We start from the raw sequence: 22,414 nt of genomic DNA, 5'->3' as shown, positions 1-22,414 counted from the left end.
ATCTTAAGTAACGCAGACACTGTGATTTTTTCGGTTGGAGTGCAGTGCACTTAAATGTAACATGCCTGTGTCGTAGTTGAAAATTCTGAAGAGAACAAGAAGAAGAAAACTAATTTCCAGAGCTGGACAGATTGCCTCTGACATAAACAATACGCAGTGTTCAGGGATAAAGTGACAATCTAACCTCTGTGTTGACCTCTGTGTCTCCCTCAGGGGAACACAAGCTGAACTTCATCCCAGCAATGATTGGTCCGTTCCTGGAGGTGACGCTGGTGCCTCAGCCCGATCTGAGGAATGTCATGATCCCCATCTTCCACGACATGATGGACTGGGAGCAGAGACGCAGTGGCAATTTCAAACAGGTACGCAGCTGAGAAAAATAGATTTTCTCACCCGAAACTCGATTTAATCACAGGTTTAACCCTTACTTACATATTGTCACTGTCCTGTGAAAACCACTTGTCTCCAAAATGTCAACTTGTGAGGCAAAAATTCCCTATATTCAATCAGTCATTTGAACACAACAAACTAATATTTATTTGTCATTTTCACCATAAAATTATCAAAACTGGCTGCCAAGCTCTTTAGTTAGCTGTAAAGCAGCGGTTTCCTGTCAGAAAAGTCTGTCTGAGAGCAAAGTAAAGCAGTGAAAAGACCCTAAATATAGTGTACAGTTGAACCTGCACTGATTGTTTTTCGGTGAACTATTTTGTAAGCAGCTAAAATAGCTTTTGTTGCTGACTCTGTTCAAAGCGCTTCATTGCTTAGTCTCCATGCTGTTTCTTATCTGGTTCCAAACACTGTGGGTGTGTCGACCGGCATCTACCTCAAATAATCATTCACAAATTTAAGATGAAGTCATAAAAGTTAAAATAAGTCAGAAGCAATTGCCATTTTTTTGACACTTGACTGACTGTGATATGCAGTGAAGTTCTTTAAGCGAAGGCTGTAACACAGTTGTTCGTATCATTTATCATTTGCAGCAGCCTCTTTTGAGATTGAAATGCTTTTTTTCCTTGCAGGTGGAGGCCAAGCTGATCGACAAGCTGGACAGCCTGATGTCTGAGGGCAAAGGAGACGAGACGTACAGAGAGCTCTTCAACAGCATGTGAGTTAGAGGAAGAAACAGCAGTAGAAATGGAAAGTAGGGGGATAGAGCTGTAACAACAGCAGGATTTTAAACTTTAATATAATAGTAGTAATACTAGCATCTAGCATACTAGCAAAAATGTCCTTGGCAGACAAAATAGGATAATATTTTTTTTTATTTTTTTTTAACAACATGCAGACATTGCTGGTACAGAAAAAGTCACCGAACACTGCAGGACAATAAAGACTGAACTGAACAGACGTCTGAACAGTTAGATCATTTTTTTGTGAGAATATTTGATTAGATTAGATTGACACTTTAAAACATAAGACACAAAATAAGATGTAAAACACACAGAGTAAAAAATACCAGAGCAGAGAGAAGAATAAGAGATTTATAGAACAGACCGAGTGAAAAATGTCCAGTGCAGAGAGCAAGTGGAGCAATGTTGCATACAACAGATTATTGCATTTGAGCGGCTTAATGTACTTAAAATAAAATACATTATGGCTTTGCTACTTCTGTATCATAAGTAATGGATATAATATATAGATACTGATATTGTATTACATGTCTTATGGGTGCACACTTGCTTACATTTGTCTAATTAGCTTGGATTTGAATGGAAAAGGGAGCCAAACTAGCTAAAGAGCAGAATCCCATTAAGGCCTAAATAAAGAGGTCAGTTCAGGATACCAGGACACTTCCACTGACAGACAAAATAGCTGTTTATTGAGTCTAATGACCTTAAATGATGAGGCCCACACAAGGTTGCATCAGCTAAATGCAACTCGCAGGTTGTTTCCTCGGTAAATGGCTGCTTTAATCCTTAAGTGCGGTATTTTGGAAATGAGTTTTTAACCCTGAAAACCGAAGCGCACAGATAAGAAAATGCTCATTAGCTGAATAAAAACAACTGTTACACGTATTAAGAGCGTGCCAGTAATGAGGCGTTGTTTTGAAGGTCTCACATTTGCTTTTCGACGTCACAAACCCGTCATTAGTGTGCAAGAACAAGCCGTAGGTAGTTGTTTATGTGAAACTGTTTATATTGATTAAAAATAATAATGAGAGGTAAGTGATCAGTATTCAGTCACCTTCATCTTCACTCATGCCTCCTCTGTGGCCAGTCTTTGTCAAAATCTGTCCGTGTGTTTTCCAGGTTTGTGCTCCTGCATGCTTTAGTGCATGTACTCACGCAATTGTGCGTGTGTGTTTTTACTGTGTGTGTGTGTGTGTGTGTGTGTGTGTGTATCCCTGCTTCTTTCTGTGCCCCTTCATAGTTTTATGTCCCACCTCAGGAAAGACTACTAGCTTCCAAAAACATTGCATTAAATTAAATCATTTTTGTTATTCACACACATGCTGTACATATCTTGTACTATCACATAGATGTGAATCAAAGTGTGATCTTTTATTTTTATTGATATGCATCTACTGTAATTGTCCCTTTGTCTTTCATAGTCAACCATTCTCTTTCCCACCATTTTTACATGTGAAACATTACAGAAAACTGACCTAACTTTATTTTACACTACATTAATACAATGTAACAAGTCGTACTTTGTCTCAAAGTAGACAGAAACTAGAAATAATATGTTCTTGATTAGTCAGTATTAGACCCTTTATTACACCCTTATTAGAGGGTAATTAGGGACACATTACAACCAAACTGTACTGTAAGCCAAAGTGCATTGTTTCACACTGTGAGATAATTATACAATAAGTGTACAAATATTACAATAGAACTGTACTATCAAAGTGAAATCACATATCTAGTAACTGTGGAAAATATTACACTTTAGTTTCCAGTACAGTTCAGTTGTAATGTGTACCTAATTAGCCCTAATAAAGGGTCTAATACTGTCTAATGAACAATATATTATTACTAGTTTTCATGTAATTTGATTTAAAGTCCATCTAGTGTACTGTAAAATAAAGTGAGACCCAGAAAAATGTGTAATATCACTGCATATTATTATAATTATATATCCATAATGAGCAATATAATATAACTATGCATTAGGAATCATAAGTATTAAATTGTCAATATCTAACTGCAGATTACAAGTTAATTTAATGCTTATTATTATGATTTTAGCCAACTTTTGTCTTTTCTTGCTTAATTAAGTTACTGTTTTGATTTAGTTTTCTTATTTTGTTTTCCTCCTACTAACTCCACTAACCCCTAAACTAACCTGTGTGCGTGTGTGCTGATATTAATCGTATTAATATTAATTTATTCCGCCTATGCTTCCCGCCTGGAGTAGAATTCCTCTGTTTGGTCCGTACCCTAGGTAAGACGCTCTCCTCTTTGTTCTCTCTGTGTCGTCTGTGTGAGGGGGAACGGCGGCAAAGGGTTGGAAAATTGACTTCAAGCCCCAAGCTAATGGCTAATATTTTGGGCTGCGATGTGTTTGTCTTAGTTGAGATACCCAATCAATTCTAAAAAATCTATTTAGGTTAGCTTTTGGGATCTTTTTTCTAGCCATCTTGGGTATTTTACTCTGTTAAGCCTCTCAGGCAGGCTAACAAGCATAGGTGACCCTGGTGTGACTGGGATTGATTTCCTCTTTGCTTCGCCTCCTTTTCTTTTGCAGTAATTTCTTTCTTTCTTTTTTCCCTCCCACCCACCGTCCCCGTCACCTTTCCTTTCCCATTTGCTCTCCTTTACCCCTTGTCTCTTTTGGTCTTTACATCTCTCCGTCTTGTCCTGCAGCCTGCTGAAGAAGATTGAGAGAGAGACCTGGAGGGAGAGCGGGATCTCCCTGATCGCCACCGTCACTCGCTTAATGGAGAGATTGCTAGACTACAGGTGAGAGTGCACAGAGAAACAGCCTCTCAGAAACAGGCAGACGTGCTTTATCAATTTCAATTACGCTTGGAAATCTTTTTGTTCCACACCACTTACTACGTTTGTATCACAGGGATTGTATGAAGCTGGGAGAAGTGGATGGAAAAAAGATTGGATGTACTGTCAGCTTACTGGTGAGTAACAAGAATCTGAGGTTTTGGTTTTTAGTTTTTAGTATCACTAGTGACTGATTCCACACTTGATCTTAATCTGATCCTGACAACAGAATTACAAGTTATCTAGTGCTGGCAAAATGCAAGCAAACTAACTAACTAATCTACATCAGTCGTTAGCTAGCTAGTGTTTTGCTAACATTAACTAACTTAAGCTATGAGCCTATATGTCACTTTTTCAGGAAAGAGCAAAAGGAGCAAAAGGAGATTTAGGAAAGGTGAATTTTACACAACTTTTTGTGGTCAAGTCAACTAGATAGAACAGGATTGAGCAGCTTTAGAGGTGCTATTAGAGGATTTCTTTTAACCTTTTAACAGGCTGAACAGCAGGCTAGCTGTTTCACATTTTATGCTAAGCTAAGCTAACCTACTTCTTGATATAGCTTAATATTTAATGCACAGGCATGAGAGGGGTATCGATCTTATTCTCTTTCTAGCCAAAACTCAGTTAGTGTATGTCCCACTGGTTACTGGTTAACTAACCAGTTAGCTAATGTTAGCGTTAGCATAGGCATGAGACATTAGGGAATATTTGTTACATTACTGTCTTGTCAGGCCAGTGTGCATAACATGACATAATGCACCTACTCAACCATAGTCAGTTTTTAATGTTAATTTAGATTAGCTAGCTAGCAAACCAGCTTTAGCCCACCAGTCAAGAAGGAAACTCCATGAAACTCTTTGAGCTGACTGCAGCGAGCAGAAGCTGAACCAGTGATAACCCTGGTCTTGGTCTTCCTTTTATCGCTGAGCACTTAGGGTTGGTACCGGATTGAAGCCGGACACTTACCGTCAAACCTCAGCCATCTTTATTGTTTTTCCATACTAATTCACCACTGCTAACGGCTGTGACATTAACAACATAAGGAAATACCACCTGATTCTAAAGTTGTTATATGTTATAAGTTGTATATAGGAAAAACAATGCTCTATGGATGGTTATTTTTTTAAATAATGTGTTTACATAAAGTGTTATCAATAAACTTAACATTTGCTTGAAGACTTCAATTATAGCTTAAGTCTTTTCAGTAGATGATTCTCTCATAATGTATTTGAGCAATCTGTTCTATGCTGAATATGAGCTCAGTAACAATAATTCATTTTTTTATCTTCTGTTTTTTATAGTTGTGTACTTTGTAAGATACATAATAAGCCTCTCTGATTGTTAACATAAAGTTGCTCAAGATTTTAAAGTGTCTTTCATCTCCTTCCCTCATAGAGATAACTAAACTCCAACAAATCAGTTTTTTGTCTCATTTTTTTCCTCTGTTTTTTCTATTGTCAGCCCTTCTGCCTACTAGGTTTTCCTTATGTAACTGCAGCCATCTGTAAGAGCACCTGGCTGTGTGGGCAGATGGATCAGAAGTCATTGCTGAAATATATTGTAGCACTTCTACCATGGAACAATCTGTCACTTTTAAACATTTTTCCTCATTTTGCATCTCCAACTCTCTCTATAATTTTCATAATCCTCTCCTCTTTCTCTCGTGATTCTTTTTGTCCTCATTCATCACCAAACCGCCCACTGCTCCTGTCAGAACTTCTACAAAACTGAGCTGAACAAAGAGGAGATGTACATCCGCTACATCCACAAACTATACGACCTGCACTTGAAAGCACAAAACTACACAGGTACGCCTAAAGCGTAAAGTATGTGTGTCAATATACAGTCTTACTGTATTTGATATCATGTTGATATACATGTGTGTGTGTTAACATGCTGCTGTATGAGTCTTTTGATCCTTACAGCGATGTTTCACGTCTGAATGTGTTGTTCTATACTGCTCCCATGAGTCCTGTTTTCAAAGATGCCTCATGTTTTTTTCTAGAAACATACCTACCGCTGCTTTAACATGTGTGCATTCTCCTGTCTGTGTCTCGCAGAGGCGTCGTACACCCTGCTGCTGTATGATGAGTTATTGGAATGGTCCGACAGGCCGCTCAGAGAGTTCCTCAACTACCCCATGCAGAGCGAGTGGCAAAGAAAAGAGTATCTGCATCTTACTATCGTCCAGAACTTTGACAGGGGGAAGGTGAGCTTGAACACACACATTTTTCACCAATATTCTTTCTTCTACGTTACTTTGTTAACGTTTGAACACAAAAAAGAAAACAGACTTTGAATTAAACTCCCCCTGCGCAGCCAGTATCAGTGATCAGGTGCTGGTTAGCTGCAGCCAGGAACATGTTGTTAGCAGGAAGCACTGTGTTTCACCTGTAGCTTCATTACATTTGCTTATCAAAATTACATCAGCACACTATAAAAAAAAGTTTAGAAAATTTAAATACAACTGTCTTCACTAAATTTTTGAGTTTTAAGCAAAAGTCAAACTCTAAATTTTGAAATAACTCGTTTTTTTCTTAAGATAAGCATGATATTTTTGTGAAAAACTGTTTGCAGTGAGGTTCTTACTGTTCACTTTCTGCAATGAATTTACCCAACAATTTTTGAAATGCAAGATTTTTTTTGTTTCTAAAACTCAGAGATTCAAGTTTTTCTGAAAAGAAAAAGTAAATTATAGGTCGGCAAAATTATTTGTAGTTTTTTTCAAACCTTTTTTCACTCACTCACTCACTCACTCACTCACTCACTCACTCACTCACAAACCTTCACTCTCACTCACGTGTGATGAATACATATGTCCCATGCAGGGGATAATGTACAGTGAGCAGGTCACTGTTGGAAAGTAAACCTCTTGAATTACCCTGAAGGGGTTTATTTCTCAATAATGACCTGCTCATTGTACATTATTCACCTTTTTATACGGCTGCTTCCAAAACAAATTTAAAAAAAAACAATCGTTTGACACAAAATATGACTTTAAATATAATTTTATTCATTTAAAAATATTTTATTGTTCCTACAAAGTCCATAGCAGCGGTCTCTTATTTATACCAACAGTCTGTTATTCAGAAATAACAGCCCTTAGAATGCCTAAGTGATCAATCAGAATTGAATATTCAACAGACTAATTATCACAGCCATCATATTTTTTAAGTATTTCACTGTTTTTCTTTCATCAAAAATCATGACAATAATACTGAAGACTGTGATAATTAGTCATGTCACCCATATGCACTCATCACATCTAGAGGTGCTCATGTAAATTTTCTGAGTGAACCTAAAGAAGCTAAAGGAGAAACATGTTGCTTCCTCCTAATAAAATCCCAATAAAAGAAATAGATTTTAGTATCTAGCAACAAGCTATTACCCTCTGTTGCTTTTCTGTAGAGAAGCATCATGACAAAATGTAAAGCTACTGTGTCCTGGATCTGATTTTCTTTGACAAAAAATGAATCAAATAAGCTCTGGTTTAGAGATACCAGCTCAGAGAATCGCTGCACATATGAGCTTGAAAGCCAGCAGGACAAGTGGCTTTTTAACACTGCTAAATGCCAGTGAATGTGTGGAGGCAGCAGCAGCATGTTCCAGTCTTATTGAGAGCACTTTTTGCTCCGCTAACACCCAGCAGCATGCCAGCTTCTCATGCATATTCTAAAATGTAGCTGTAATTCATACCTGGCAGTGAAAAAGAAGTGCAGCCACATTATAAATGCTTCATTTAGAATAAATAAATACACAGATTCTAACCTGATAAGCGTTAGCGAATCCATTAAACATTAATACTGCGGCATGGAGACAGGAGAACTGGAGCTCCCCGCTTGTCGTCAGGGTGACGTCATTCACATGAAATGAAATCCCTTCATCAGAGGAGAGCGGAGCTTTAATTTTTCTACCTGTCGCGAACTGTGACAGGGGCCCGAGGCATCGGCACCTTTTCGGTGTAATCAGATGAATCACTGGCGGCTGTAATTAAAGCAGCCTCCGTATCGTCCCACAATATCCTACGCCACTCCTTTAAGAAATACCGTGGGATGTGCGACGGCGGCGAGGCTGACAGGTGGAGCGTGACTTGCATTTTGTGTTGGTTTCAGGCCTCGGCTCCGAATGTTAAAAACAGCTGACTGAGGATGCAGCAGCGTTTCAGAAGTAGTTTCTATGCTTCCTCCCACCACTTCTCTCTACTCATTTTACCTCTGTAAGTCTTCTCTGGCTTGTCCCCATGGGAGAACCTTTTTGGTTCCTGGTAGAACCTTTTATAAAGGCTCCACTTGGAATTCTTTCAGAAAGTTCTGCCCAGAATCCAAGGGTTCTATCCAGAACCTTTCCACCTTCTATGGGTCCTAACAAGAACCACAAAGGGGGCTCTACAGAGAACCTTTTTATTTCAAGGGTTTTATCTCGAATACAGTCTGGGGATTCTATGGAGAACCTTTCCATATACCGAGGGTTTTATTTAGAACTCACTCTTTTACCCTTTTATGGTACAAAGAACCTGTGACGAAAGAATTCTTCAAGGATTTGAACAATGATAGATCTTTTTCTTCCAAAGAGGGTTTTCTGGAATGATAGGGTACTTACAAATAACCCCCTTGACAAAAGGGTTCTACAGAAGCAAATGGTTCTGGGTAGAACCTCAGTCCTAAGAGTGCACCGTTGACATTGCTCTGTGCACTGTCAGGTAACAGTGACATTATGGAAACCCTCCAAACTTACACACACCAATAAAACCTTCTTCAGCCCTGATGAAATAACATAGCTCTATGGAATCATTAAAACAGCTCCCCTCGTTACTCATAGCCCAATTTTCCGTCACATTCATGAGCTATGCCATCTGCCAGTGCCACCGCACAGGGATTAGAAGGCGGCAGGAAAGGAAAGCTTTTCATTTAATTAGCAAGATGGCTGGGTGCTGTGTGTACCTGCACGAAGAGGTTATATTTGACTGTGGATATAGTTGACTCGCCAGTGCCACCCGGTGGGCAACATGCAGCTCGGCAGCACCACTGCAGAGGCCATGAGGTTTTTTTTTTGTTTGTTTTTTCCTCCTCACTGAGTTTTGAACCAGTGAGCATGAGGATGAATAAGTGCTTGTTTTTATGTCTGCAGTGTTGGGAGAACGGCATCATCCTGTGCAGAGAACTGGCCGATCAATACGAGTCTTACTACGACTACAGGAACCTGAGCAAGATGAGGGTGAGTCACACGCGATAAACATGTTATAGAGACACGTTTCAACATGTGTTTGAAGCATCAGTGGGTTTTTGAAAAGGATGGTTACAGAAATAAAGAACAGAATTGAATTTTTGAATGTGAGTGGCATATTTTGAGTCAGCGTGAAGGCTGCAGTTAAAATAACATTCAAAGTCAGTAAAGGTCAATAAGAGCGTATATTTTATGTTAATTATTTACTTATTTTTATCAGTACAAGAACCAGAAAGTATTTGAGTGTGTGTGTAAATACATAAGAATAAGCACATGTGTTGTGTTGTGCATGTATGTATGAGAATATGTCTGTATATGTATAAATACATAGATATGAATGTATATATGTGGACAAATGAATATAAATACATTTTGTTCTATACTGTCACTAGAACTGTAAAGGGTTCTTTAGCTTGTCCCCACAGGAGAACCCTGTTTCGCCTCTGGTAGAACCTTTGATAATAGGTCCACTTGTAACCCTTTCAGAAAGTTCTACCTAGAACCTTGCATAAAGGGTTATACCCAGAACCTCATCTGAGAGGTTCTAAAGGAGAATCCTTTCATGGTGTAATGGTTCTACCCAGAACCCTCTTTGGGGGTTTCTACAGAATCTTTCCACCTTCTAAAGGTGCTAATGAGAACCCATTCAGGGGGCTCTACCGAGAACTTTTTTACATTCCAAGGAGTTTATCTAGAACCCTGACGGGGTTCTACTGAGAACCCTTTTACATTCCAGGGGTTTAATCTAGAACCCAACCAGGGGTTCTCCAAAGAACCCTTTTATATTATGGTACCAAAAACACTTGACAAAAGGCTCTTCCAAAAAGAGTTCTTTGTATTTAAAGGGTTCTTAGTGGACATCTTACAAGCCTTCAAAGAACCCTTGACAAACTCTGTCTTTAAAAAAACCTCTGCCCTTCAGGGAGAAATTCTTTAGTGTTCTTCTTCTTCTTCTTCTTAATCTGCTAATTTGATGGGCTTTACTTTTTATTCTGTTTCTGTATGTGCACGTCCCCTTTGACCTTGTTTAATTAAACAAAAAAAAAAGCTATCAAGACATTTCCTGAAGACACGTTTTTAGTTTGAAGTCTTGCTCTCGCCGTGTGATGATAGGGTCATTCAGGAAAACTACAAAAGGAACAAAAAAGTAATTTTATTCATATTATGTACCTTATAATGAATCTGCTTTAAACTAACTGCTTTTGTCAATGCACCAAATCCCTTACTGGTTAGTTTATATTTAACATTGTCCTTGATTTCCATTCCTAGATGATGGAAGCTTCTCTCTATGACAAGATCATGGACCAGCAAAGACTAGAACCTGAGTTCTTCAGAGTGGGTTTCTATGGAAAGAAGTTCCCTTTCTTCTTACGGGTAAAGAAATCTCCATATTCCCTCTGTGTCATGAATATTAAGTCGAACAGAATAATACTTTCACCCTCTCCAAAGAAGACCTGCAGGAAGAATTAACTTTTCTTATATAAGACTTCTCCAGTGTGAGGTGACATTCAGCAACTCTTATTCAATGCCATTTAATGATGTAACAGGCCCCGTCCTTGGTGGAGTCTGCAGACGAGGCTGCAGTCGCGGCGTGCCGCCACTAGATGTCAAGCTAACCCCACGCTCTCCTCTGCTCCTCCCTCCTCCCCCCCTCTTCTCTGCAGAATAAGGAGTTTGTGTGCCGCGGCCATGACTACGAGAGGCTGGAGGCTTTCCAGCAGCGGATGCTCAACGAGTTCCCTCACGCCATCGCCATGCAGCACGTCAACCAGCCTGATCAGACCATATACCAGGCAGACGCGCAGTGTATCCTTGGCTTATAGAGGGAGGCACATGCAGAATTCATCCACACATGCCGAGCAGATGCATGACAGCAGCACAGAATACATACAAACACAGCATGCTTTTGTTTCCACACGCACAATTACCTGTAATGAGGCACCGTGGCTTCTCGCTCTCTCACGATCTCACAATGTTCGAATTGATTTACTTGCTAAAATCTCTTTAAACAGTGTTCTCTTGCTTTCTATAATGCAGATAAGAGAGGCTCTAAAACGATGAAAATGTTGATACTACAGTTATCTGAGTTGCCTCAGTTATTTCACTAAGCTTTGCAAGCGGCAGTGAGTGCTTCCAGGACTGTTTTTTTGACCCAAGTTTTGTCCGTCATGCTGCATCCAGGCTGCCCTACCTTCTGATTTGTGGCAGCTGTTGGAGCAGTAGGCAGTCTGACAGTAAGACAGCAGATACTAGCTGCTGAAATCAAACATCAAAGATATGTTCTTTATAGCAGAGAGGGTCGTCCAACATCATGTACCCTATAATAAGAACAATTCTGTTAATATAATGAATATATGGGGAAAAGAGACAAAGTGTCGGTTAGCAAAGCAGGTATTGCAAGGTTTATTACATATAAAAACATAGTAAAAATGAATAAAAGACAGGCAAACAATAAATAAATAAAGCAAGAAAGAAAACAAAAGATAAAAGAATTAACATCTTTACACAAGAGTGTTTTCAGAATCAGAAATACTTTATTGATCCCTCGGGAGAAATTAGTCCCATTACAGATGCTTCCTTTGTAGAACAGGCACATTTATAAGCCTAAGAGAAATTTAAGAAACTTGAAAATAAAGTGAATTGTGAAGTGAAGCAATATATATTAAAAAATAGATGTGTTAATATAAGTGTTTCAAATGGGGAAGTGACTTAGCATGTCTGATCTCCTCAGGCAGGGCGTTTCAAAGTCAGGGGCCTCTGACAGCAAAAACAGGGTCACCTTTAATTCTTAGCTGTGACAGATATGATGCTAATTATGACTTTAAGAAGGGTTAGAACTTTAATAATAAGATGATTTACATAAGGTTTCTAATTTTTGAGTTAGACAGACCACCATTATGATGAAAAGCACAGTTATTAAGTTGATGTGCGTGTCTCCGAATGCAGTTCAGTCAAGACACAGATCAAGGTTTTAGCACATTTTACTTTGGAACATATTAAAGGTGCATTAAGCGAAGATAGTTGATTGTTGAGTCTCATTCCAAGTTGTCAAATACAATCAATTATTTTACCGACCACTTGAAATGTACTGTATTATGTTTAAAGGTTCTTATGGAACAATAACAATGACAATGACCAAAAATAAACCGCCCGAGCTTTTAGACACATAGTAAAAAAAAAAAAGCATCCAAACAGATTTCAGTGTTGTTGTGTGCAGACTGAATGAGCGCCAAATGTTTATTGTGAGAGATTCAGCTGTGGACATGTAGGATTGGAGGGGACTCAAAAATTACTTCCAAGCTTGTCTGAACTGCTCTGAGGCTCTTATACTGCGTTCCTACTGCACACCCTTACATAAATCAAGTCACAGACTCGATGCTCTTCATCTCCATGCAGCATGATCAATTCAAGCAGCACAATATGGGAGCGTTTTTAATTATTCACACCAATGTATGGGACAACTGTTGGCCTATATAGAGGGAGAGGGAGGAAAAAGCAAAGACTGTGTTGCACCAACAAGGATTCACTTTAGAACCCAGTTAAATCATGGTTTCATTTAAGTTTAAGTCGCACTGAACTTTTCTTAAAATTCAGAAAGATTTAAGATTTAATTTAAACCTCTCTCTAAAACTCTGTTTAGTTTACTTTGCTTTCTTAATTTGATTCTGTTTTAAACTCCAGTTTAAAATGTGAGCCAGTATTAAGTTAAAACTTACGCTTGAAGAGCTTTAACTTTTAAAATGGCTGTCTTTTTGAGATGAACTGAGCAAAGTAATTAAGTTCCTCGAAGAAAGTTAAGGGACAGACTCAACCCAATGAAGCATCTCTTCTTTCTCTCACTCCAGTTGATCTGTTAACAGTCTGCATTTGCTGCCAAGCAGTCTCTTTTTTTTCCTCATTGAGCTGTTGTCCATTTTTTAATCTTCTTTTATTTGGCCTCATTGCTTCATTAATTCAGCCAGCAAGAAAAAAGAGCTTCTCTGCCGAGCCACCATGACTAAGCTAAGTAACTTTTTAGTTAACTAGCAAACAATGAACCATTTCATTTATTTTTTAGTTAGCTAGCTAACAAAAAATATGTTTTGTTGGCTTTTTGGCTAGCTAGCAAACAAGTTAACATTTTGCTGACTTTTTAGCGAGATAGCAGACAGTGTAACATTTTGTTCACTTTCTAGCGAGCAAGCCAATAATGTAATGTTTTGTGAAGGGATACAGAGCAGCCGAAAGCTGTTGAGCTTTCCTTAGTTTTAGATCTGGATTTACTAATTTTAACCTAGTTTTACTCAACTGTGATTAGAGCTGATTTTAGATTAAATAAAGCTTTGTTGGTGCAACCCAGTCTTAATGACTTAATGAAACAAAGGCGCTTAAAAAAAGCCAGTGGGAGGACAGAGAGGGATGTTAAAGTTGTTGTGTTTCGCCTTTTGTTGTTGTTTTCATGCGTGCGTGTGATGCGCTTCCCTTACTGGAGAGGGATCGTCTGAATAAATTAGCACACCGCTGTGTTATTCTCACATAACGCTAATCAATAGTCTCTCTCGGATTGCTCACCCATCTGTACATCCTCGTTGCATCCATTATCTATAACCATTTATCCCTGTGAGGGCCGCAGGGGGAGTGGGGGGGCTGGACTTGATCCAAGCTGATGTCGGTCGAGAGGCAGAGTACACCCTGGACAGGTTGCCAGTTCATCACAGGGCTGACACATAGACACAAACAACCGCACTCTCTCATATTCATACCTACGGGCAAATTAGAGTCACCAATTACCCTGCGTATCTTTGGACTGGGGGAGGAAGCCGGAGCACCTGGAGCAAACCCACGCAGACATAAGAAGAACATGCAAACTCAGACGCAAAGGCCCCACTGCACTGCCGTGCTGCCTGCAAACATTCATGCATATGAATATATGTACAGTAGCCGTCCTAACTCATATTTCTCAGGTCAGGTTGCTCGTGATGAAACTGAGGCTGAGCAGTGTAGACTGAATCCTCCTCCACAGCTTGCAGTGACAAGTCTTGTGTTCCGTCCTTCTTTTTTCCTCTCGTGTTCTTTTGCTTCTTTGTTTCTCCGTTCAGTTCTTCTATTTCTGTGTTCTTACTTTGTGCACTGATTGTGCACCAGAACGCCATGTGTGGTGTGTGCGTCCTTTTTGGAGTGTATGTGTGCATCTTTGCGTGTGTGGGTTGGCAGGAAAGGCATTCTGAAAGGCAGGTCAAACTAGTTGGCAAGACGGTATTCCCTGTCAGCAATTACTGGTTGTTAAGAAATAGAGAAATTGCTACTTTGGGTGCCATTTGTTTTCTTGATGTGTGATATCGTGAGGTATTTTTGGTTGATTGTTCTAATCCAAGAGACTCCTAACTTGCAGATCCTATCTTAACTGTTTAGTAACCATGGTAATTAGGGTTAGGACCAGATTTAGGAAAAAAGCCATTAGAGATGAGCAGTTTCTAAGTCCATGTTCCTGTCCTAACAGTATATAGTAAATATGTATTACAAAATAATCCTAACCTCCATCTTAACACCCCAAAATCTTAAATAAACTCTCCTAACTCTCCTAAATCAAGCTGCCCTAACTTTAACTTTTTCTCCTGTAGTAGTAGATACCTTACTAACCAGCTAATGGTAGTGCTAGCAAACAGTAGCTAATGGTATGTTTGCTACTGAAACCTATCAACTATAGCGACTTGTTGAATCCATATGGCTGCTCCTTTATTGCTTTCACACAATAGATGTCAGATATGGTTATGTTTTTTTGTAAAGGAAAAGAAATTGGAGCTTCTCTGCTGAGCCAGCATGCCTTGGCGAACTAGGCTAACTTTTATACTATCTATGTATTTATTTATTTATTTAATTACAGGTGAACAGTTTGTAAGTAAATGTTTCTAAACTATCTTAAAATAGTAAATGCACATTAGATAACAATTCTAACATCAATGCTAAAGTCCTAAAATCTTTAACTGATTTCTTAATCAGCTAACCAATGTTAGCTACTGGTTCTGTTACCTAACAGGAGCTAACATAGTGTTAGCTAGCCGCAGCTAACCACTCTGCTTCTTTTGCCTCCTGCCTGGATCTCTAGAGATACAGGTCTTACCAAAACCTCTGCCTCGTCTGTCTTGGAGTTAGGTGCCCGTGTCTGTTCTTCCTCCGTTTTTGTATATTTTGGTGTATGCTTCAGTATGTTTCAATGAGAAAAAACAAGTTGTTCAAGCTCTGCCAGATGAGAAAAGTAGTGCCGGTTGCTAGGTAACAGACATAAAAGTTGTTGAGTGATGTTGGATTAAGTATTTAGGATTTCCTAACCTGAGATAAGATATGATGAAGTAAGATTTAAAAAAAAGGGTTAGTTGGGATTTGCTTCTGTAATGCCAAATTAGGAAAGATCCTATCTTAGACTCTTCCTATCTTAACTTGAGACTTAAATTTTCTGTGATACAGCCCCAGTCCCCTACTGTATTAGTACATCCCTGGCAGGGTATTGTTTCCATGTGGATGCAAATGAAAGTGTGTGTGGTCACTGGCTTGACTAATGAATCAAAAGACATTGCAGGGAAGGTGTGTTTATACCTCAAAGACACACACTTTACCATCCTGTCACCACCTCCCAGCATGTGCCCATATCTGCCATTTGATTTCCCATGTTCTTTCAGGTCACCGAAGAATTCCTGTCTGTTTTAATCTGCAGCGCTTTCCCTTGTCACTCTCTCTCTCTCTCTGTCTCTTATGCTTTCCTTAACTTCCGCTGCCTCCAGACCTGCAGATCTATGCTGTAACCCCCATCCCTGAGAGCCAGGACGTGCTGCAGAGAGACGGAGTGCCTGACAACATCAAAAGCTTCTACAAGTTCAATCACATCTGGAGGTTCAGATATGACCGGCCCTTCCACAAGGGCACCAAAGACAAGGAGAACGAGTTCAAGGTAAGGGGAGAAAGAAGAAGAAATTCTCTAGAAAGACAGATGATGAAGATAGACAGCCACTAACACAAGGAGCACAAAAGGTAGACACATGTGCACCACGTGCAGGCGTTTCTCTGCCTTTATGTAGTTTCATCCATGTTCCACTGCAGGAATTTATTGATTTATCGGTTACATGAAGATTAGCTTTTGATTATCAGCTTACACTCCTAGAAATAAAGGTACCAACTAGAACCACAACGGGTTCTTCAGCCTGTCCCCATACAAGCAACTTTTTTGGTTCCTGGTTGAAACTACAGCAAACCATTTTACCTTGTAATGGTTCCACCCAGAAATCATCCTTGAGGGTTCTACCTAGAACCTTTTTTATATTTTGCAGGTTTATCTCTGCAGAGAACTGTTTTATGTTCCAAGGGTTTTATCTAGACCCCACCCAGGGTGTTCTACCGAGAACCGTTGTAGTACAAAGAAGCCTTGACAAACCTTAAACTAATAGAGTTCTTCAAGGATTTCAGTAATCGTTTCAGAAAGGGCTCTTTGCATGAAAAGGGTTGTTAATGGAACCCTTAGTCTTTCAAAGATTCCTTGACAAACCCTTTTCTTCAAGAAAAGGGTTCCTCACAAGCAAAAAACCCCTCATTTCTAAGATTGTCCAGCCTACTACAGCTTGTGGAGTAGCTGCAAAATGTCACGCTCTATGAAAAAGGTTTTTTGAATATTTCAGAATTTAAAATCATACATTTATGATCATTAGCATTTTTTCACCACTGACCGACGTGAACCAGCTTCATTTTCTTCTGCGTTTAGGTATAAGTCTGTGTGTAGCGCATGTTTTATTCATCATGACTCCTGTATCACTAATTATACACACTCTGCACATGCTCTAAACACACACACGCACCCACAGACACACGCACCCTAATATTAGGCTCATAAATATTCAGCATTAAAACGCACATACACACAGGTTTCATGCAGTCATTTCATCTCTGCTCCATCAAAGCTATTTGGCCAAATTTAATCATGATATCACATTTCCATTAGGGCTCGATATCTCTGACCCTCAGGTGGGAATAATATGTATGATAAACTTTTGCAGCAGCCAGGATGTGATGCCATCTGTGATGATAAAGTAGGAAAGAAAAAATCAACAAAGAAGTTTCTATCTGCAAAAAGAAAAAAAAAAGTTTACAGAAAGGTCAAGACTTCAATTTTTGTCAGATTTTCCTTTCAACTTCCGGCTCTTAAACTGTAATACATGTGTTTTTTTCGAAGAGGTTTTCAGGTGGGTTTCTTGGCCTTAAAAAGCAGAAAATCAATAAAGGGCAGCAGGGTTGTGTAGTGAGTCGGAAGACCCTTCTTCAACCTGAGGACAGTAGATCGATACTGCATGTCAGCACTCATCTGCTCTGCTGGAGTGTCCTTGAGCAAGACGCTGGCTTCTGAACAAAGCTTAAAATAAATTAAGCTGTATCATACCAGCACCTTGATCCACACCCAGCTGTGGAGTGAATCCAGCAGAAAACAACATTTTCATATGATGATCAAATATATACTGCAATTTTATTTCCAGTTGTTTATTTATGACTAAATACTTGCATTAGCCTGTACTGTACTTTGTGTTTAGCGCTAATCAGCAAATGTTGTTAATATTTGGCAAACATTATCACATTATCCCCATCGGAAGGAAGTCTGCGCACATGCCTGAACGAAACGTGAACATACTACTACTACTACTACAACCACAGCTATCGTGGTTCTTTTTAAGAGAAAATAACAACTCCTATAATCCCATGCTACTTCACAACATCATCAAACTACATCTTTTGTCATGGTAATAATGTGAGAGAGACTCCTAGTAGCCAAATTTACGTATTGTGCATTTAATCACAGTAATGTGAATAGCTGTGATTCGCTACCCTGCTAATTAGCAAATGTTGCTAACATGCTAAACCGACCTGAACTTGAAAAACATGATACCTGCGTAACATCAGCATGTTAGCATCGTAACTATGAGCATGTTAGCATGCTGATATTAGCATTCAGCTAAAAGCATTGCTGTGCCTGAGTACAGCCTCATTTTTTTTTTAGAAGAGTGAAAGTTAATCATTTTTACCTTGATAACAGTAGTTGGACAAAAAATAAAAATAAAAATAAATTGAAAATAAAGCTAAAAAAAAAAATCTAGTGAACCATGAGTTGAGATTTTTTTGTCAAACTATTTTTTTAGATTAATTGCCGGATGAGTTCAAGTGTCAGAAAATGCCCTCTGTGGTTTTAGTCTGTAGACCGTAAATCTATAGCTCATGGGGACACCTTTTATATTACTTGTTTTGTCAAACAGATGAAATTCCCAAAGTTATGAAATTCACAGCAATATAATACTTTTAAAAAGCTGCAGGGAAAAAAAGCTGGAACCAGGGAGTGTTTTGCTTGATTTTTTTGTTGGGTTTTTTTGCCTGATAAATGACTTTATGGATTGTTTCAACACTATTATAAGTCAAAATTATGACTTGGTATTAGAACTAGAGCACACACAAATATTCTTGAAGTTTATTAATATGTTTACAGCAAACATAGTGCACTTGTACTGTAGGTACTCCTATATGGTGTGAATCTATTATGTTAATAGCCTGCAGTGAATGCAGTAGTTTCTATAGTTTACGTGCTGTCAGAATGACCTTGAGGGATGTTGGCATATTGACAAGCATGCTGGCTGACAGAGTAAGTGGTGGAACATGAATGATGATATGAGATATAAGATAAGACATCTGACCTACACCTACAAGTGGCAGTTTGGCAGTATGTGCGCTCAACATGTTTTCCTCAAACTATGTGTTGATAATTAAATTGTGTGCTGCCTGCCAGAGAAAGAGTGCGTGTTTGCATAAGCAGCTATGGATTTTGAAGTGTTATTTAGCAATCTGACGAGTGTATATCGTGTTAATGCAGAGCCTTTGGGTGGAGAGGACGACCCTGACCCTGGTCCAAAGTCTTCCAGGCATCTCCCGCTGGTTTGAGGTGGACAAGAGAGAGCTGGTGAGTTTGACCTCCTCTGCTGAAGCAACCATCAGGGACACTGTAATGCACTTTTATTTTGCTGGTTGCATTTTGCAGGTTGCAATACCCGAGTCATTACATTGAGCCATAATGACTGAGGTCGTGAGTTTGGGGCTATTGGACACATTTCATTTCCTCCATTTAACAGATTGAATGTCATGCGAAAAATTTAATTGCTTTGCTTTGAACAACATGTCCAATTTTTCAGACGGACTTTTGCATTGAGAATTTTAGACCAACACTTTTTCTGTGTTTTTAGCCTGGAATCGCTATCATATTTGATACGAGTCCATTGCTACACTGTTACACGTAAATCCCCTCAAAAGCTTTCCGTCTTGGATCTTCTCATTCAGATCTCTAAGGAGTGGGTGGATTTTAAATGCTGTTTTGTCCGGCGAATGCAAAACATAACACAGTGTCTGTCTCTGTGGGTCTAAGCACATATTCTTTAGCGCGGAGCTGCTGAGCGTGGTGTGAAATTGTGGATTGTGGACCCAGTGTTATTCTATGATGGTTATGCAGTGCAATAGCACATAAAATATAGAACTGGCAAAAGCTCTATTAGCAAGAGGATTAAGCTTTGTGTGACACAGAGGAAGAATAAGAAAGAGAAAAGGAAGGGAAGAACATTCTTTAGGCATCCATGAGTATATGCAAAAGTGAAATTAGTTGTGTGGGTGCAGTTAGTCCACACAATTGACTTAAAGCTGCTATAATCATTGTTTTTCATCCTTACTTTATAATCAGTTTTAGCTTTCAGTTGTTATCATCTCTGCTTTCAGACTTTGGTAAGCTCCTTTTAGAGCTGCAGAAGACGTAGTCCCTTAAAACTCTAAATTTTTTTCCACAACCTTCGCAGGTGGAGGTAAGCCCGCTGGAGAATGCCATCGAGGTGATCGAGAACAAGAACTTACAGCTACGCACATTGATCACCCAGTGTCAGAGCCGGCAGATGCAGAACATCAACCCCCTCACCATGTGCCTCAACGGGGTCATCGACGCCGCTGTCAATGGGGGGCTGGCCCGCTACCAAGAGGTATGGATGGATAGATGGAGGATATGGTTGGAGGGTTTTAGAGACTGTGGCCGGGGTGAGGAGGAGCGATGACATATGGATTGCCTAACGATGCGTGAAGGAGGGTTTTAGCGGAGAGATGTATGGACAGAGCGTTTTGCGGAAGGAGGAGCGGATGAACAGATGGATGGATGAACGCACGAATGGTGGGGTGAAGGTTTGATTGATATGGATGGATGGATGGAAAGGATAGCAGGGTGGAGGCAGGAGAAAGAGATGGAAGGGTTATGGAAAAATGGGTGGATGGATGGATGGGATGCGGCCAGTGGATGGATGTGAGGAGGAAGAGGCGTCAGGTCAAAAGTGGCAGATAGAGGAGGGGGAGGAAGATTATAGAGAGACGGATAGCTAATAGTAGCTGAATGAATGAGATGGGAGTGTTTATATAGCTGCTATATCATACATTAAAGTAGCAACAGACAGGACATTGGTAGAAAAAAAACTAAAATATGGTCAAACCCGCTGACAAACATTTACATCTGCTGCTTCTCCTAAAGCTCTGCGATAAAAGACAATAGCAGGACAACAGTTAACCAGGTGGAGCACAACTGAAGCGAAAGACATCCATGAATCTACTCAAGAAAATGTTTTTTTGTTTTGTTTTACCCCTCAATAAACTGAGTGGACTCAGAGACCTGCTCTGTGTCGCATAGCAACCACCCTTTTCCACCGGGAGTGTGTATGTGAGGGTGCATGTTCATGTTTGTGCATGCATGTGTGTGTGAGAATATACTGTATGTGTGTGTCTATCAGTGTATATTGGGTTTGTGCAGAAGAGCGTGCCTCTGTGTACAAGTAGCCTATTAAGGTTTGCAGGATACTTGATAGAGCCACTAAGGCAATGGTCGCTGAAGTGCTTTCCATGCTTACTGCCATTATTTTGTTTGAAATATGAAAATATATGGAATGATTTTCTACTTCCAGTATACTTATAAAATAGCCCTTTACTTTTATACATATGTGGATAGACTCATGTATACAGGGTCCCTACTCAGAATGGAATGGTGTGGAATTTGATTTTAATTATATCCAGGGCTGGAGAAGTATGGAAAAAAGAAAAGACATTATGGAAAAATATTTGTTTCCAGACTATTACCCCTATTCTGCTTTCTAAAATAGGCTAAAATTTAAGACAAAGTTAGAAACTACCTTGCAATCACAGTGGAACATTTAGCATCTAGAGTCAGGTGTTTATGTCAGTTGGTGGAAACAAAAATGGACCTATAGGAAGAGTGAATACTGGACTTTTATTTATCAGAGCAGAAACACAACTCCAAATGAGTGCTAATGTTGCTGCATGTGTAAATAAGTCACTGGTAGGTAACAAGTTCACCATATAAATAAATTACTAGTAGGTTCTGGGTTGTTGTTGTTTTTTGTGTGTGTGTCAGAATAAGGGCTCCACAATTGTGGAATAATCTTCCATTGAGAATAAGAAAAGCTACCAACTCAGTTTTATAGAACTCATTTTATTTTTCATTAGTTTTATCTGTTTATGCTCTTATTCCAAAAGATTTTTATGCATTGTCTTTTGCATCAAATTGACTTAAATTTGTAATTGCACAATATATATCCTGTTTTTTTTATGTCCATGGAGCATTGTGTAAACCTATTTTTTTTTAAAAGAGCTATTTCTTTCTAAAGTATTATTATCATCTTATACAATTTGAAAAGGAAGTTTCAGTTAGATCTTAAGGCAGAAGTGTGTAAATGCTAATGCGTGCTTGCGATTGCTATTACTTAAAAATCTTAATTACTGAAAATAAATTGATCGTAGAAGCAGGTTTAATGGCATGTGGAGCAGATAGCCAGTGCTGCAAGCTTGATGTCATTGAAAGCAAGGCAAGCCACGCAACTCAGAATGCACACTCCTACACAGAGCTGCCTCTACGCCTGTACCTCACACATAACTGAACCAAACCTGGATGTATGTGACCTAATTAGTCCGATAGAAAATGTGGCAGTGTCTTTGAATTCATATATACTGTTCACAGCATCAGAAGTAATCGTATATTAAGCTTTTCTGAAGCTTTGTGAGGTTTGCAAAGATGTAATTATCAAAAAGTAGGTTTCTAAGGGTAATTGAAAGCTCTCCGAGAGCTGGCTAGACACAAAGGATAGAAGGATTACAAATAGGAAAGAAACTAGCTGCAAATTTTGTATAAAATTATTCACCATCACAATCTTCTGACA

At 39.2% G+C, this 22,414-nt stretch overlaps 1 protein-coding gene across 7 annotated transcripts in view; it reads left to right on the top strand.

Annotated features, from left to right (window-relative positions):
- The window catches only part of dock4b (dedicator of cytokinesis 4b), a 169,673-nt gene that overhangs the window by 122,953 nt on the left and 24,306 nt on the right, over positions 1-22,414 (top strand). For 5 of the 7 annotated variants that reach the window (XM_084710670.1, XM_084710673.1, XM_084710672.1 and 2 more), the window contains exons 31-43: positions 214-362; positions 1,023-1,108; positions 3,361-3,387; positions 3,810-3,905; positions 4,018-4,078; positions 5,656-5,749; positions 6,002-6,150; positions 9,069-9,155; positions 10,434-10,538; positions 10,829-10,970; positions 15,923-16,089; positions 19,039-19,125; positions 20,006-20,182. In XM_084710670.1, the coding sequence (XP_084566796.1) occupies positions 214-362; positions 1,023-1,108; positions 3,361-3,387; positions 3,810-3,905; positions 4,018-4,078; positions 5,656-5,749; positions 6,002-6,150; positions 9,069-9,155; positions 10,434-10,538; positions 10,829-10,970; positions 15,923-16,089; positions 19,039-19,125; positions 20,006-20,182 (1,427 nt within the window). The remainder of the gene's footprint in view (positions 1-213; positions 363-1,022; positions 1,109-3,360; positions 3,388-3,809; positions 3,906-4,017; positions 4,079-5,655; positions 5,750-6,001; positions 6,151-9,068; positions 9,156-10,433; positions 10,539-10,828; positions 10,971-15,922; positions 16,090-19,038; positions 19,126-20,005; positions 20,183-22,414) is intronic. The other 2 variants (XM_084710674.1, XM_084710671.1) reach the window with 1 other exon arrangement.

This window comes from Lutjanus erythropterus, chromosome 22 (assembly GCF_056507025.1).
Source record: "Lutjanus erythropterus isolate fLutEry1 chromosome 22, fLutEry1.hap2, whole genome shotgun sequence".
Taxonomy (NCBI): Eukaryota; Metazoa; Chordata; class Actinopteri; order Lutjaniformes; family Lutjanidae; genus Lutjanus; species Lutjanus erythropterus.
This window is presented reverse-complemented; position numbering and strand designations above follow the sequence as displayed.